The sequence below is a fragment of the Coregonus clupeaformis genome, chromosome 36, assembly GCF_020615455.1.
Source record: "Coregonus clupeaformis isolate EN_2021a chromosome 36, ASM2061545v1, whole genome shotgun sequence".
Lineage (NCBI taxonomy): Eukaryota > Metazoa > Chordata > Actinopteri > Salmoniformes > Salmonidae > Coregonus > Coregonus clupeaformis.
In genome coordinates this window covers 28,932,543-28,950,290 of record NC_059227.1, presented here as the reverse complement: position 1 = coordinate 28,950,290, position 17,748 = coordinate 28,932,543, and the positions used below count along the sequence as shown (strand labels likewise).

The 17,748-nt window shown below is 41.7% G+C and overlaps 1 protein-coding gene across 7 annotated transcripts in view; it reads left to right on the top strand.

Moving 5' to 3' along the window:
- The window catches only part of LOC121552344 (A-kinase anchor protein 7-like), a 49,242-nt gene continuing 31,494 nt past the window's right edge, over nucleotides 1-17,748 (top strand). For 3 of the 7 annotated variants that reach the window (XM_041865195.2, XM_041865193.2, XM_045211351.1), the window contains exons 1-8: nucleotides 1-1,094; nucleotides 1,337-1,514; nucleotides 2,845-2,985; nucleotides 3,657-3,802; nucleotides 3,999-4,135; nucleotides 4,595-4,755; nucleotides 8,362-8,474; nucleotides 9,383-9,530. In XM_041865195.2, coding sequence (XP_041721129.1) covers nucleotides 1,080-1,094; nucleotides 1,337-1,514; nucleotides 2,845-2,985; nucleotides 3,657-3,802; nucleotides 3,999-4,135; nucleotides 4,595-4,755; nucleotides 8,362-8,474; nucleotides 9,383-9,530 — 1,039 coding nt within the window. In that variant the 5' untranslated portion in view covers nucleotides 1-1,079. Of the gene's footprint in view, nucleotides 1,095-1,331; nucleotides 1,515-2,844; nucleotides 2,986-3,656; nucleotides 3,803-3,998; nucleotides 4,136-4,594; nucleotides 4,756-8,361; nucleotides 8,475-9,382; nucleotides 9,531-13,528; nucleotides 13,570-17,748 lie in introns of those variants that run through there. The other 4 variants (XM_041865192.2, XM_041865194.2, XM_041865196.2 and 1 more) reach the window with 4 other exon arrangements.

Genomic DNA, 17,748 nt, shown 5'->3' with positions numbered 1-17,748 from the left:
TATACAATATTGTAATCACCTCACCCCATTATCTTTTAGCTATTGTACCAGTTAACAGAAACATTGCGTTTCAGTTTCAGTAACAAAGCACAGTGAAGGTTATCCCTTGATCATGACTCTCAGTTCCATTACATTACACAGAGTCATTGGATGAAGGCGTCTTTTGTACGGCTTTTTTGTTAAGATCCCTGCTGCTCGGTCTAAACATTAACACGCATCTCTTGCGGTACGGTTTTGGAAGCATAAGGTCCTAATCTTTCATATCAGAGAGAAATCTATTACAAAAAACAAAACGTTAAATTGATACACAACTTTCTAGGGTTAGTGTTCCCACAAGGTCACATCTCCATGTTACATCACGTGTTTACAGAAGACAGCTGCATGAACTATTATCACCTATCTAGCATGCTCCGAACACATGTATTGTTTGTAATGGACGAAGGCTGCCAGAATTTATAGAACCGTATCGCAATTGAGAATCGAATCACGTTTAGATTGAGTATTAAAGTACTTGGACCTTAATAAGCAGTAACGGTAATATTAGGCTCCCTACGAGTATTGAGCTAAGTGAAGGTTCCTACTCAACATCACTACATCTGTATTAGGACATTTTTATATATTCTGAAGAGTGAACAGCTAGCTAATTTAATACCCGTTTACAGACAAATAAATAGAAAAGGTGACACGTTGCCATGATTGTCCAAAACTGTAACAATGAGCACGAGAATGTCATAATATACCTAGCATACATATCATGACCACTGTAACGTTTGTTTTTGTCATAAGCGTATGTAATTTGATCATTTTGAGTATCCGTAGTCCTGTGTTTACATGTGTAGTGAGCCATATTCGCTTGCTAGCTAGGAGTAAGCAAACATTTTGCAGGTTTGCGGCAAAAACCACCATTTCACTTTATGCGGAAAATAAATGGACATTTATTTTTATTCTCTACAAAGCCAGCTAGCCTTTCTGTGTGCTAGCGACGTCACTAGCTAACTTGAATTATACTTATTTCAACAGGCGGCAGGAGCTAGCTAGCTAAAGGTAGCTAGCTAGCGAGTACTAAAAGACTGAATCCCATGTCCAGGTCACACGTGAGTAACCTGTCCTTACTCCAAATGCTATGTAACTAGCTAACGTTAGCTGGTTAGTCTCGTTTAGGTTGTCATGCTCAGACTTCACTTCTTAAATTCATTTAGAGGGATTTGCCTGCTTCAAATAATGCTTACAGTCAGAGAACAACAACAATGTGCAAACTGCACGAAGCCCCACGCTGAATTTGACAAAGGAAGCTAATCAAAACAGTTTAAACTTTTCTGTATTACCTCAAGGTCAGGTAAACTTATTTGGAGTGCAGCCGGTCACTGGGACTGATTATGCTGTCGAGCTCGAGACGAGCAGCATGGAACTTGACAACGACCTCTTGCTGTCACCTGCACATGATCCATCGACTGCTATAGTTGCTGCTGAGGAGAGTCACTTGCATTGCAATGTGAAGGAACTCATCGCCCCTGGTAAGAAATATAAATCTATTATCATCACTGAAATACGCTGAATGAGTGGAACCTGGCGTCTTTGATTCCAAAGTTTGAGGGTGGGGTGGGGTGGGGTTACAGATTTTCATTGACCCTGTGTAAAACAGCATCTATGTCTTCCACATTGTCATCTGGAACAACGATTGAGGAAGTCGACTAAACCATTCCATTGTTTCTGCAACTACCTCCCCCTAACAAGTAATGTTTGAAATGTGTTCTACCCTCTTGTGGCTTTGAGACTAGTGACATTTTAAGTAGTCCAACCTCAATGGAAAATTGAAAGACTTAACTTCACCAGCTACTCGCTGTTTATTATCTATGCATAGTCACTTTACCCCTACCTATATGTACAAATTACCTCGACTAACCTGTACCCCTGCACATTGACTCGGTACCGGTACCCCCTGTATATAGCCTCATTAATGTTATTTTATTGTGTTACTTGTTTAATTTTTTTTACTTTAGTTTATTTAGTAAATATTTTCTTAACTCTATTTTCTTAACTGCATTGTTGGTTAAGGGCTTGTAAGTAAGTATTTCACGGTAAGGTCTACACCTGTTGTATTCGGCGCATGTGACAAATAACATTTGATTTGATTTGAAATAAAAAACTATTATTAGAGAATTGTGAGAACATACTCTTCTCACTGTAACATCAAAGGGAAAGTGCATCCCACAGTCATTTATTGGATGACATGCTGCACAAACAGATAGAGCCCCCCTTTTTTTCATCCAAGTACATTATATTGTTATGTACTGTCTTGGTGGTGGCCAGTGTCATGGCTTAATATCAGAAGTTCCAGTATCATCACTCTCACACTGCATCACAAGATGTCTGGCCTAGCATACTGTTTGCATGCTTGTTGTTGTCAAAGCAGAACAGTGGATGGGGTGGAGTCACACCACAGGAGGTTGGTGGCACCTTAATTGGGGAGTACGAGCTCGTGTTAATGACTGGAGCGGGATCAGTGGAATGGTATCAAATACATCAAACACATGGTTTCCAGGTGTTAGATGCCATTCCATATGCTCCGTTCCGGACATTATTACGAGCCGTTCTCCCCTCAGCAGCCTCCTGTGAGTCACACACATAATCCATTCAGTCAGACCATAAATTTGACTATGAGCAGTTTTTGCTGTTGCTCAACTAGTTTTTAGGGATAGCTTGTGTTCACTAGCTTCAAACATTCATTACATTCACCCAGTATCCAGAGTCTTTGAGCGCTTTTGTTGGAAATTATGTCTGAGATATTTGGAGGATCTATCTTAGCCATTCACATGCTGTCATCATCTCCCCCTTGTTCCTCAGAAAATGAAATAGTGAAGAGGATCAAGAAGAGACCCAAAAAGCCACATGGAAGGAAACAGAAGTCCAAGTCATCAGAATGCTCTGACAATCTTCTGTCAGAATTTCCATTCGCAAGTACAGCAATATGGAAGGACCTTGGCTGTAAGTAAACAGTTTATGCCATATTATTTATGCATTTAAATCTAGGCTAACTTAAATCAACATCTCCAGACTAATATAACATAATTGTAACATACCTTCATAGAGAGGATTAGTTCAGTAGTTCCCATGGCAGGGCTCTACGCTGACCTTTTTTTTACAAGGACCACCTGTGTGCCTAAGTTGAAAAATGTAGGTGCACACACAGAAATTTAGGAGCACAATTAAAATATTCAATATATTAAAGCTAGAATCCTTCATTTTTATAGGCTCACTGGTGCTCCTAAATTAAAAATCCAGTAAAATATTTAGGCGCATATGCGAGTGAAATGATCGCAATGTAGAGCCCTGCATAGTGTGACCAGTTGATGGTATCTTTCCATTTAAACTCCGGTCGAGTAGGAGAGCAGAAATGTCACTAGTGGCACCAACTCTGTAAGTCTATAATGACTGGTTATCTGTATTAGTTGCCAATTGATGCAAGGACCTTCCTTGTACCGCAGCTGCCCTTGAATTCAAATTTCCTCAAGCTGCCTAGTGGCGATGAATAATGCATTGTTGACTTGACTGGTGGTTGGTTTTACAGGAGGGCAGTCAAATCCAACTACAGAAGAACAGAATCACACGTTTGTCTCTTGTACAACACTAATATCATTGTGCTACATTTCCCCTAGTCACCAAGCCAGAGACCAATTTGAAGAAGAAGCGAAAGAGAGGTGAGAGTGGTCGGGTAGAAAGTGAGGAGGATACAGAGAAAAAGAAAAAGAAGACAACACAACGCCCAAACTACTTTGTTTCAATACCCATCACAAATCACAAGGTACAATTGGGTGATTTGTTTGGTTGAAAAGTCAATCTTATCCTCTTTTATTTGGGGGTATTTCTCCAAAAAGTTTCTCCATATGAACGAACTGATATTTAGAATACATTACTGCAGGTTTGACTTTAAATGTGATCACAAGGCAACTGTTGGAACTGAATGGCCAGAGAGTGAATGGCATGCTCTATTTGAGCAGATCAGTGAAGGTGTGGGGGCAGTGCAGGCCCTGGTGATGCAGAGGGACTCCAGACTCACAAGGGCTCTGGTGCCTGTGGGCAGTCTCCACATCACGCTGCTGGTGACCCACTTGGCCAGTCAAGAGGAAGTCAACTTGTGAGTGTCTGCAGCTGATCTCATCTATTTCAACCAGACAGCCACCCCCTGTTTATAGATAGCAGAAGCTGTATTCTGTCTGTTTCTATATCCTACACATTTGTAGAGATAATATTGATTAAAATATCATTTGTCCATAGGTGAAAATATTCAGTGCAGTGTGTTATTTTCTGAAAACATACAGTAAAACACAATGTAGGCAGCCACTTCCACTTTTTTGAACCTCCATAGCCACTGAATATATAGGCCTAGTACTGTATCTCCCTATGATTAACACATGGCTACATATCTGACTGTGTAGACATCCCAGGAAATTTATATTTGCATCACTAAATCCTGCAGGGGTAAATTATGTATTAGCTGAATGGCCAGTGTGTGACCATGGTGGTGAGAAGAGGATGAAGGGAGGATGTAGAGAGAGAGATGGAGAGGATCAGTGCTGTGCTGTGCTGACTGCAGGGCGGTGTGTGCAGTGGCCCAGATGAAGGCAGCGCTGCAGGACCTGCTGCGGGGGCGGGAGCTCATCCTGCCCTTCCACGGCATCGGACACTTCAGGAATGAGGTGGCGTTTGTAGCGCTGGCCCAGGGAGAGCACCTCGCCACACTGGACCAGATCGCAGGTGGGTGCTACTGCTAGTCGGCTACTGCTCCCCCACCCAACCCCCCTCTCCTTACTCTCCCTCTTCCCATCCTCCTCCCCCTGCTTTTCTCCCCTGTGTGCGGAATCTTTGACGTCTCTCACTGTGCCTTTCTAGCTGTATGTTAATCGTATATGGATGTGAGCTGGGCTGCCAATTTAGGATAAAGCTGTTATGTATGAGTATTTCCAAGGGTCAGCACTATATTCATAAAATAATATTTAAAGCTGCAATATCAAAATCAAATCAATCTTTATTTATTCAGCACATTTCAGACATGGAAAGCAACGTAATGTGCTTCACAGGAAAAAAACTGAAATATTTACTACACATCAAACATAAGAGGATAAACTAAAGGATAACAATAAAAACTGAACGACTAAAAAGCACCCTATGGAAAAGCAAAGCAAAAAAGGTGTGTTTTTAAGATCTCTTTTTTAAATATGTCCACGGTTTCAGCCCCTCTCAGGTTCCCTGGCAGGCTATTCCAGAGAATGCGGGCATAATTACTGAAGGCTGCATCTCTATGCCTCTTGGTCCGAGGCTTTGGGATAGTTAAAAGGACAATGCCAGAGGACCTGAGAGACCTACTGGGTAGATAACTTAACTTTAAAAGCATGTCTGACACATGTTACGGTGCACAATCGTGGATTGATTTAAAAACCAATAGAATAATCTTAAAATTAATTCTAAAACTCACAAGCAGCCAGTACAGAGAACTTAAAACCAGTGTAATGTGTGCTCTCTGTCTGGTCAATAGCCGTGCTGCAGCATTCTGTATATTTTGCAGTTGACCAATGGCTTTCTTGGGTAGACCAGACAGGAGAGCATTACAATAGTCAAGCCTGCTTGTAATAAAAGCATGGATGAGTCTCTCTGTATCAGCCTGAGAGAGAAACGGCGTTAGTAATAAGTTATTTTGGTCACATTCCTAATGTGTGATTTGGAATTTAGTTCAGAATCTAAAATAACACCTAGGTTTTTTACCTAGTGTTTTATCTTTATTGCCTGTGAATTAAAATGTGCGGCCATATTCTCTCTCTGTGCTTTGGCTCCAACAGTAAGTACCTCGGTCTTGTCTTGATTTAGCTGGAGGAATTTGAGCCATCCAAGTATTTACAGTGCCTTCGGAAAGTATTCAGACCCCTTGACTTTTTCCACATTTTGTTTTCGTTACAGCCTTATTCTAAAATGGATAAAAAATTATACAAAACTCAGCAATCTACACAAAATACCCCATAATGACAAAGTAAAAACAGGTTTTTAGAAATGTTTTCACATTTATTAAAAATAAAAAACAGAAATTCCTTATTTACAAAAGTATTCAGACCATTTGCTATGAGAATCGAAATTGATCTCCGGTGCATCCTGTTTCCATTAATCATCCTTGATGTTTCTACAACTTGATTGGAGTTCACCTGTGGTACATTCAATTGATTGGACATGATTTGGAAAGGCACACACCTGTCTATATAAGGTCCCACAGTTGACAGTGCATGTCAGAGCAAAAACCAAGCCATGAGGTCAAAATAATTGTCCGTAGAGCTCCGAGACAGGATTGTGTTGAGGCACAGATCTGGGGAAGGATACCAAAACATTTCTGCAGCATTGAAGGTCCCCAAGAACACAGTGGCCTCCATCATTCTTAAATGGAAGAAGTTTGGAACAACCAAGACTCTTCCTAGAGCTGGCCACCCGGCCAAACTGACGAATCGGGGGAGAAGGGCCTTGGTCAGGGAGGTGACCAAGAGCCCGATGGTCACTCTGACAGAGCTCTAGAGTTCATCTGTGGAGATGGGAGAACCTTCCAGAAGGACAACCATCTCTGCAGCACTCCACCAATCAGGCCTTTATGGTAGAATGGCCAGACGGAAGCAACTCCTCAATAAAATGTACATGACAGGCCGCTTGGAGTTTGCCAAAAGGCACCTAAAGACTCTCAGACCATGAGAAACAAGATTCTCTTGTCTGATGAAACCAAGATTGAACTCTTTGGCCTGAATGCCAAGCGTCACGTCTGGAGGAAACCTGGCACCATCCCGATGGTGGCGGCATCATGCTGTGGGGATGTTTTTCAGCAGCAGGGACTGGGAGACTAGTCAGGATCAAGGGAAAGATGAACGGCGCAAAGTACAGAAGATCCTTGATGAAAACTTGCTCCAGAGCGCTCAGGACCTAAGACTGGGGCGAAGGTTCACCTTCCAACAGAACAATAACCCTAAGCACACAGCCAAGACAACGCAGGAGTGGCTTCGGGAAATGTCTCAATGTCCTTGAGTGGCCCAGCCAGAGTCCGAACTTGAACCCGATCGAACATCTCTGGAGAGACCTGAAAATAGCTGTGCAGCAACGCTCCCCATCCAACCTGACAGAACTTGAGAGGATCTGCAGAGAAGAATGGGAGAAACTCCCCAAATACAGGTGTGGTAAGCTTGTAGCGTCATACCCAAGAAGACTTGTGGCTGTAATCGCTGCCAAAGGTGCTTCAACAAAGTACTGAGTAAAGGGTCTGAATACTTATGTAAATGTGATATTTCAGTTTTTAAACATTTCAACAAACCTATTTTTGCTTTGTCATTATGTGGTATTGTGTGTAGATTGATGAGGGGAAAAATCAATTTAATCCATTTTAGAATAAGGCTGTAACGTAACAAAATGTGGAAAAAGGGGTCTGAATACATTCTGAATGCACGGTAAATCACTAATAAGGTGTAATATTTTATCCGTGGAGCTAAAATCAATGCTGTGCTTTCTGATAACGCTGCCAAGGGGTAACATATATAAACTGAACAGTACCGGGCATAAAATCGAACCTTGTGGAACTCCACATGTGATATGTATTTTCTCTGAGTTATGTTCACCAAGAGTGACAAAAAACTCTCGACCGGTTAAATAGGTCCTAAACAAATTTAGAACTGGACCGGAGAATATGTAACTTTTTGGGCAATCTGATCAAATTCACATAGAAATGTGTTTTTATAGATCTGTTATTCTCATTGAAAGCAAGTCTCTAAGAAGCGGTAGATGTGTTCTATGTGCACTATTTCTATGCTTCTATGTATCGTCTTTTACTTAAGGTTTTGTACACCAGCTTCAAACAGCTGAAAATGCAATATTTGTGGTTATGGAAAATATTTTTCACAGCGGTTTAGATGGTATAATGATTCTCTACACTCTACTTGCTTCTTTTGTCACATAAACTGAAATTAGACAAACTAGTCGAATTTTAGCAACCAGGAAATGGATTTCTGCGTTATAGTGCATCTTTAATATGTTGCTTTTTTCTCGCTTTATCAAAATCTGATATCTTGGTATTATTTTGTACTTTTTAGATATTACAAGTTGTTTTCAATGAAGCTGTGCTTTTTAGATGGAGAAAGCTTCCCTAAATAGAGACACTAACAGGTTATCAGCTGCTGTCCTGTACTGCCCATTCTTATACCCCCTGCCCTCTCCTCCTTTTGATTATCTCCTTGTCTTACACCATCCTGTGCTGAAGTTGCTCGCTCCCTCTTGGTCCTGCACTACAAATAGATCTGCTGTTGTTTTTCCCATCATCCTCTCTCTGTCTCTGGTCATTTTCTCCAGGGCTTGTGAGGAAAATGTTTGAGGAGAAAGGCCTCTCATCTGGCAACAGCAAAGCCTTCAAGCCCCACCTTACCTTCATGAAGCTGTCCAAAGCTCCTAAGCTACACAGTCAGGTGAGCCTCATCACTCCTGCTGGAATGGCATGTATGGAGAGAAGAACACAGCTGTGTGGAGGTCTAGCGTAGCTTCACTGTCCCTTCAGACTGGCAACCTTCTCTGCCTTTGAGGGATACCTTATTTGGTTGTGTAGGTAAAATGATGTTAGTGGTTCAGAGAATATTAAGGCTGAGTCATTCAAAGCCAAGTGATATCAATTTAGAGTCGAGACATCTTGATTTACTCACATCGATTTAAATGAATGTTAATGGATTTCTACAGTCTACGAAGCAAGACCAAAGTCCTTATGATAATGTCATTGATTATAATAATGTGTAGATTATCAAGAAATAAGTCTGCATGATCATTCAGTGACTTGGGAATGAAAATCACTAGTTGTGGAGTGTATACACTGTTCTACCCTATAATAATACATGACAAGGCAATGCTTTGAAACTGTCTTTAGTCTACGTCTCTTTCCCGTGGAAGGAAGAAGGCCCTTTTGATCAAATTGTGAACAATGATGTTCACTCGGAGGGAGTGTGTTTGTAGCAGCAGTCCACTCTGTGTGACATGTTTACTGTCCTGGCTGAGTGAATGATGGTGGTGGCAGTAGATATTAGTAGATGTACAGTGGTCTGGTCTGGTAAGGGGGAGGAGGGATGAGGAGGATTTGACCTGGAGGGTTGCAGGGGAAGATAGGAGCCCCCTGCTTGATCTGTTTGTTGGCAGTGGACGACACATTTCCTGCTGGGGTTATCGTTCCCACCAGACAACAGGCAGCCTAGAGAGTACTGTGTTCCTCTGGTGTGGGGGAGGGGTGTTACTGTGTGGGGTTAGGGTGGATGGGTGTGTTCAGGAACATCCATTTCTGGTCAGACGTGACATTGTGCACGTCCCCATGTCTGTCTGTGTTGTCTCCCAGGGTTTAAAGAAGCTGGACCCGGAGCTGTACTCTGACTACGTTCGAAACCACTTTGGAGACGAGAGGGTGTTCAGACTGGACCTCTGCTCAATGTTGAAGAAAAAGACCCCAGATGGATACTACCACCGCGAGGCCTCTGTCACTTTTGGTGAGTAGACACCATGAGGCAGACTTGAAAAAATTATTGTGACTGAAACCTCATCTGCTGTCAGCATTATTTACATAATTTAGAATTCAAAGAGATGAAAACAAAACGTTTTTCTCTTCAGACCTACTGTACTGTACAACTTCAATATCACATGAATTATGCACATAACTTGATTTACTCCAAAACTTGGGAGGTAAACTGACCCTGAGGGAAAGTCAAAATATAATAATATAGACTAACGGTGAGTACAGTGGGGATTTTCTTACTGGGATTTAATATTTATCCTAGAAAAGTTTATGTAGCAAGGGATGTTATTTGCAAACTGCCCCTTGGATGTTACTGAATGGAATTATAGCGGGTTGCTGTGTTTATAGTTTGACCAGCAGAGGGAGTTTATCATCCTTTTTGTTTTAGGGATTGTCTGTGAAGGCATTGCATTTCCTCTACATCATCTGGTCAACTCTTTACCCAGGGACTAACATTAGGAGGTTTAAGATCCTTGTTGTACAGACCTGCCTTGATATTCCTCAGAGGTTTGTTCTGACAATCAATAGACACTCATAATCAATAGACACTCCTAATTGGTGGGGATTGTGTGTTGTGTCTTCCTGTCTGAGTGGCTTTTAGTGCTTGTTTTATTTTATTTTATTTTGTTCAGATTTTCTGCTTGCTTTCTTCTCTCGATGAATACATTATTTGAGGATGATGTTCTCCTCTGGGAACACAAGTATCCTTGTCAGCCATTCACTTTCATGTACTATTTTTAACTGAGTAAACTACAGAACAGACCTTTTCCAAATCAGCCTAATTGTTTGGAAGCCCATTAATGTGTTTACTTTTTGCCTCCATCAATATATGCACATTTTGGTTTGTGTTCTTCTAAGCCACTAAAACAAGCTTGGCAAAAGTAAAATGCACCCGCAGTGAGGGAGATATTGGCAGTGTGAGATCAGCTTAAGGCTGGGAAATTATTAGCCAGTACACTTGAGAGCTGAAGTGTTGAGAAGAGGAAAGAAGCGTTGTGGGAACAGGGCAGCCTAATTAATGTGCACTGCCTGTCTCCACTGTGCTCTCCTCTGGCTGTGTGTTGTTGTGTGTGTGTTTAGTCTGCAAGGGAAGCTTTTTAAGACAAACAGAAACAAGTTAATTTTGCTTCAGATGGCTGTCAAACAACCTTGTGAAATTGGTTGTACTGGGAATTAAGTTGTTCATCCCACTGGGCAGACGTCAATTCATCGTCTTTTCCACGTTGGTTCAACGTACATTTATTGAAACAACGTTGATTCAACCAGTGTGTGCCCAGTGGAATGTGTATATAGTGTCGACAAGTGAAAAGAAGGTGGTTGGGCTAAGCCTAGACCTTGTTCATCATCTGTAATTAGTTAGTCCACAGAGCTTTTGGTTGGTCTATATGACTAACATGGAAACGTTTAAAGCATCAGGTTGAGAGCAACATGGCTCCAATTGAAATGTGATGTTAATTGGCCTGGCACTCAGGGTAGGTCTGGAAGGACTCCAACTGGATCAGGAAACTGTCAGCTGCAGGCAGGCTATAAAGTGGAAGGGTGTTGATTCAGGAGGATGTGTAAGAAGGATGTGTTTGATATACATGACAGAAATAGAACTCACCCAACGCTCAGCTCCATGGCCAATTTCTCATTTGAAAACAATATGTAAACACACACACAATTAAAATATGACTGTGATATTATGATTAAGATAGAATTGGGATTGGAGTGCACATAAACACTGGTGTGAGTTGACGAGTCCATATATAGTATATTCTTCTCTGGTCTCTGTCAGCTGTCACTGGGCTCATGATGAAGGCTATGGTTGGGCAGTAGTGCCAGGCCAGCTAGGCAAGCTCTCCAGGACTTGCCCACTAGATGTGTGTAGTTGTGTCGTATTCTCACAACTTCAGTTGAAGGATCTACAGTGAGGGAAAAAAGTATTTGATCCCCTGCTGATTTTGTACGTTTGCCCACTGACAAAGAAATGATCAATCTAATTTTAATGGTAGGTTTATTTGAACAGTGAGAGACAGAATAACAACAAAAAAGTCCAGAAAAACGCATGTCAACAATGTTATAAATTGATTTGCTTTTTAATGAGGGAAATAAGTATTTGACCCCTCTGCAAAATATGACTTAGTACTTGGTGGCAAAACCCTTGTTGGCAATCAGAGGTCAGACGTTTCTTGTAGTTGGCCACCAGGTTTGCACACATCTCAGGAGGGATTTTGTCCCACTCCTCTTTGCAGATCTTCTCCAAGTCATTAAGGTTTCGAGGCTGACGTTTGGCAACTCGAACCTTCAGCTCCCTCCACAGATTTTCTATGGGATTAAGGTCTGGAGACTGGCTAGGCCACTCCAGGACCTTAATGTGCTTCTTCTTGAGCCACTCCTTTGTTGCCTTGGCTGTGTGTTTTGGGTCATTGTCATGCTGGAATACCCATCCACGACCCATTTTCAATGCCCTGGCTGAGGGAAGGAGGTTCTCACCCAAGATTTGACGGTACATGGCCCCGTCCATCGTCCCTTTGATGCGGTGAAGTTGTCCTGTCTCCTTAGCAGAAAAATTACCCCAAAGCATAATGTTTCCACCTCCATATTTGACAGTGGGGATTGTGTTCTTGGGGTCATAGGCAGCATTCCTCCTCCTCCAAACACGGCGAGTTGAGTTGATGCCAAAGAGCTCCATTTTGGTCTCATCTGACCACAACATTTTCACCCAGTTTTGGGTCTTGGCCATGGTGGAGAGTTTGGAATCTGATTGATTGATTGCTTGATTGATAGGAGTGTGCTCCTAATCTCAGCTCGTTACCTGTATAAAAGACACCTGCGAGCCAGAAATCTTTCTGATTGAGAGGGGGTCAAATACTTATTTCTCTAATTAAAATGCAAATCAATTTATAACATTTTTGACATGCGTTTTTCTGGATTTTTTTTTTGTTATTCTGTCTCTCACTGTTCAAATAAACCTACCATTAAAATTATAGACTGATCATTTCTTTGTCAGTGTGCAGACGTACAAAATCAGCAGGGGAACAAATACCTTTTTCCCTCACTGTACAATCACGCCTCACAAGGCCAATGAAATCGGCGTCTCGCTGGAAGCCCCACCTTCCACAGGTGATAAGCGTGAGGCTCGGATTCATTCTTTCATCTCGGTATGAACAGGAACAATTTACGCTTGCCTCTTCCCAGACTTGTTGATGAAGCGATCTGGTCCTATGTGGACTTTTGAGACCGGGCTAGCTAAACGAGCGCTGCATAGCATGCTAGCCAGGTTGGCTAACTTGCAGAGGCGAGCTAGCTCTTACTAGCTATTCCTGCCTCCCTACGTTGAAGTTGCTGAGGTAGCTCTTTTGTTTAGAATACGTAGTGTTAACTCGCTTGGTTATTCTAAACGGACCTTGCTGATGTCAAAGAGGCTAGCTAGCCTAGCTTATGCTAAAAAGCGTCCTGGCTAACGTTGGCTAGCATGCTTAACTTCTGGCAAGTAAAACGTACTAGCTTTCCCCTGGTGTTCCCCTAGAGTTGTAGGGAATGAAGAAAACAAGGTTTGCGTTTACCTCCGATGAAGAAGCAGCTCCACCGAAAAACGATATTTTGGTATTTGTTATTGACATGGTCACAAAATGTTTTGCAATCAAATTTTCTAGATATGTAACATTCAAAATACAGAAATCATCCCTGTATGATGCATTTTGAATCATATTATGCTGTGTTTTGCATCACACTGGGGAGCCAGGCCCAGCCAATCAGAATTAGTTTTCCCACACAAAAGGGCATTATTAAAGACAGAAATACTCCTCAGATGTCTCAAGTTTTGAGGGAGCATGCAATTGGCATGCTGACTGCTGGAATGTCCACCAGAGCTATTGCCAGATAATTGAATGTTAATTTCACTACCATGAGCTGATGAAACTGTGGGTTTGCACAACTGTCAGAAACTGCCTCAGGGAAGCTCATCTGTGTACTCATCGTCCTCACCAGGGTCTTGACCTGACTGCAGTTCGGCGTCATAACCGACTTCGATGGCCACTGGCACGGTGGAAAAGTGTGCTTTTCACGGATGAATCCCGGTTTCAACTGTACCGGGCAGATGGCATCGTGTAGGCGAGCTGTTTGCTGATGTCAACATAGTGAACGGAGTGCCCCATGGTGGCAGTGGGGTTATGGTATGGGCAGGCATAAGCTACGGACAACGGAAACAATTGCATTTTACCGGTGGCAATTTGAATGCACAGAGATACCGTGACGAGATCCTGAGGCCCATTGTCGTGCCATTCATCCGCCGCCATCACCTCATTTCGCAAGGATCTGTACACAATTCCTGGATGCTGAAAATGTCCTAGTTCTCCCATGGCCTGCATACTCAGACATGTCACCCACTAAGCACATTTGAGATTCTCTGGATTGATGTGTACGACAGCGTGTTCCAGTTCCCGCCAATATACAGCAACTAAGCACAGCCATTGAAGAGGAGTGGGACAACATTCCACAGGCCACAATCAGCAGCCTGATCAACTCTATGCGAAGGACATGTGTTGCACTGCATGTGGGAAATGGTGGTCACACCAGAAACCGACTGCTTTTCTGAACCACGCCCCTACCTTTTTTTAAGGTATCTGTGACCAACAGATGCATATCTGTATTCCCAGTCATGTGTAATCCATAGATTATTTCAATTGACTGATTTCCTTTTATGAACTTGTTGCATTTATATTTTTGTTCAGTGTATTATATACTATTGATTCCACTACCCACTTTATATATGTAAATACAGTGTAATACAGTCCATTATTACTATCTACTGTATACTTCTTCTTTTACCTCGTATTTTTTACTTGACTCTCATTGTTATTATTGATTAATGTACTGTATTGTTGAGGGAGCTAGCACATAAGCATTTTGCTGCACCTTTTACACCTGCTGTAGTCTGTGTATGTGACAAATACATTTGATTTTGTCAGCAGACTAGCAGTAGGGAGGTAGGTAGTGTGGGTGAACGTGGCGAGAGGAGCGTGCTACTCCTATGTTGGAGGCATCATTACATTATATGTGTTCAAATAAGCACTGTGTGTGTGTGTTGATATATTGTTGTAATATTATTACAGTGGGGAAAAAAAGTATTTAGTCAGCCACCAATTGTGCAAGTTCTCCCACTTAAAAAGATGAGAGGCCTGTAATTTTCATCATAGGTACACGTCAACTATGACAGACAAAATGAGAGAGAAAAAAATCCAGAAAATCACATTGTAGGATCTTTAATGAATTTATTTGCAAATTATGGTGGAAAATAAGTATTTGGTCAATAACAAAAGTTTCTCAATACTTTGTTATATACCCTTTGTTGGCAATGACACAGGTCAAACGTTTTCTGTAAGTCTTCACAAGGTTTTCACACACTGTTGCTGGTATTTTGGCCCATTCCTCCATGCAGATCTCCTCTAGAGCAGTGATGTTTTGGGGCTGTCGCTGGGCAACACAGACTTTGAACTCCCTCCAAAGATTTTCTATGGGGTTGAGATCTGGAGACTGGCTAGGCCACTCCAGGACCTTGAAATGATTCTTACGAAGCCACTCCTTCGTTGCCCGGGCGGTGTGTTTGGGATCATTGTCATAATGAAAGACCCAGCCACGTTTCATCTTCAATGCCCTTGCTGATGGAAGGAGGTTTTCACTCAAAATCTCACGATACATGGCCCCATTCATTCTTTCCTTTACACGGATCAGTCGTCCTGGTCGCTTTGCAGAAAAACAGCCCCAAAGCATGATGTTTCCACCCCCATGCTTCACAGTAGGTATGGTGTTCTTTGGATGCAACTCAGCATTCTTTGTCCTCTAAACACGACGAGTTGAGTTTTTACCAAAAAGTTATATTTTGGTTTCATCTGACCATATGACATTCTCCCAATCCTCTTCTGGATCATCCAAATGCACTCTAGCAAACTTCAGACGGGCCTAGACATGTACTGGCTTAAGCAGGGGGACACGTCTGGCACTGCAGGATTTGAGATTTTGAGTCAATGTAATTTTCTGGATTATTTTTTCTCATTTTGTCTGTCATAGTTGACGTGTACCTATGATGAAAATTACAGGCCTCTCTCATCTTTTTAAGTGGGAGAACTTGCACAATTGGTGGCTGACTAAATACTTTTTTCCCCACTGTATATTTAGTGTGTATCTGCTTATCCTTCCGAAAGTATTCATACCACTTGACTTATTCCACATTTTGTTGTGTTAGAGCCCGAATTCAAAATCGATTAAATGTAAAATAAAATTCTCACCCATCTATACACTACAGCCCAAAATGACAAAGTGAAAACATGTTAGACATTTTTGCAAATTGATTGAAAATGAAATACAGAAATATCTCATTTACATAAGTATTCACACCTGAGTCAATACTTTGTAAAATCATCTTTGGCAGCAATTACAGCTGTGACTCTTTCTGGGTAAGAGCTTTCCACACCTGGATTGTGTAACATTTGCCATTTATTATTTTCAAAATTCTTCAAGCTCTGTCAAATTGGTTGTTGATCGTTGCTAGACAACCATTTTCAGGTCTTGCGATTAAGCAGATTTAAGTCAACTGTAACTCGGCCATTCAGGAACATTCACTGTCTTCTTGGTAAGCAACTCCAGTGTAGATTTGGCCTTGTGTTTTAGGTTATTGTCCTGCTGAAGGTGAATTCATCTCCCAGTGTCTGGTGGAAAGGAGACTGAACCAGGGTTTCCTCTAGGAATTTCTGTGCTTAGCTCCATTCTGTTTATTTTTTATCCTGAAAAACTCTCCCCAGTCCTTAACGATTACAAGCATACCCATAACATGATGTAGCCACCACTATGTTTGAAAATATAGAGAGTGGTACTCAGTAATGTGTTGCATTGAATTTGCCCCAAACATAACACTTTGTATTCAGGACATAAAGTTAATGGGGCGGCAGGTAGCTTAGTGGTTAAGAGCGTTGTGCCAGTAACCGAAAGGTCGCTGGTTCTAATCCCTGAGCCGACTAGGTGAAAAATCTGTCGATGTGCCCTTGAGCAAGGCACTTAACCCTAATTGCTCATGTAAGTCGCTCTGGATAAGAGCGTCTGCTAAATAACAAAGAAAAAAAAAAAAATTTGCTTTGTCCCATTTTCTGCAGTATTCCTTTAGTGCCTTGTTGCAAACAGGATGAATGTTTTGGAATGTTTGTATTCTATACAGACTCCCTTCTTTTCACTCTGTCAATTAGGTTAGTATTGGGGAATAACTACAATGTTGTTGATCCATCCTCAGTTTTCTCCTTTCACAGCCATTAAACTCTGTTTTAAAGTCACCATTGGCCTCATGGTGAAATCCCTGAGTGGTTTCCTTCCTCTCCGGCAACTGAGTTATGAAGGACCCCTGTATCTTTGTAGTGACTGGGTTTATTGATACACCATCCAAAGTGTAATTAATAACTTCACCATGCTCAAAGGGATATTTAATGTCTGCTTTTTATTATTTTTACCCATCTACCAAAAGGTGCCCTTCTTTGCAAGGCATTGGAAAACCTCCCTGGTCTTTGTGGTTGAATATTAGTTTTAAATTCACTGCTCGACTGAGGGACCTTACAGATAATCATATGTGTGGGGTACAGCGATGAGGTAGTCATTAAAAAATAATGTTAAACACTATTATTGCACACAGAGTGAGTCCATGAACTTATTATGTGACTTGTTACAGGGTTGGAGAGCCCTGCACTAGAGACTCAGTATGTGTGTTCATCAAAAGAGTTGTCTGAACCAATATTAAGCTCTGTTCCTTTTAACTTTGCTCAGATTGTGGGTTGCCAGTGTGGGCCGTGGAGGCAGCGGTGTTGCTCAAAGGCAATCTGATATTTTAGAGGGCTCAGTCATGCTTACACAGTAATCTTATATTTGAGCGATGCCGCTGTGTTCATATCTACCAGCTGCCTCTCTCTGTGGCCTTTTAAATATTATGTTTATTAGGCCTATTTTATAGTACCATGTAGTGTAGATTACAGATCTTAGATTTTACTGATGTTCGTTTAGTAAGTGTAGACCTGCTTAAGCAATCAATATTTCTTTCTGGTTTTGAAGATGAAATAACCAATACTATCCATCCCCTAGCCCAGTGTTTCCCAATTCCAGTCCTCCAGTACCCCCAACGGCACACATTGTTATTGTAGTCCCGGACAAACTCACCTGATTCAACTCATTGA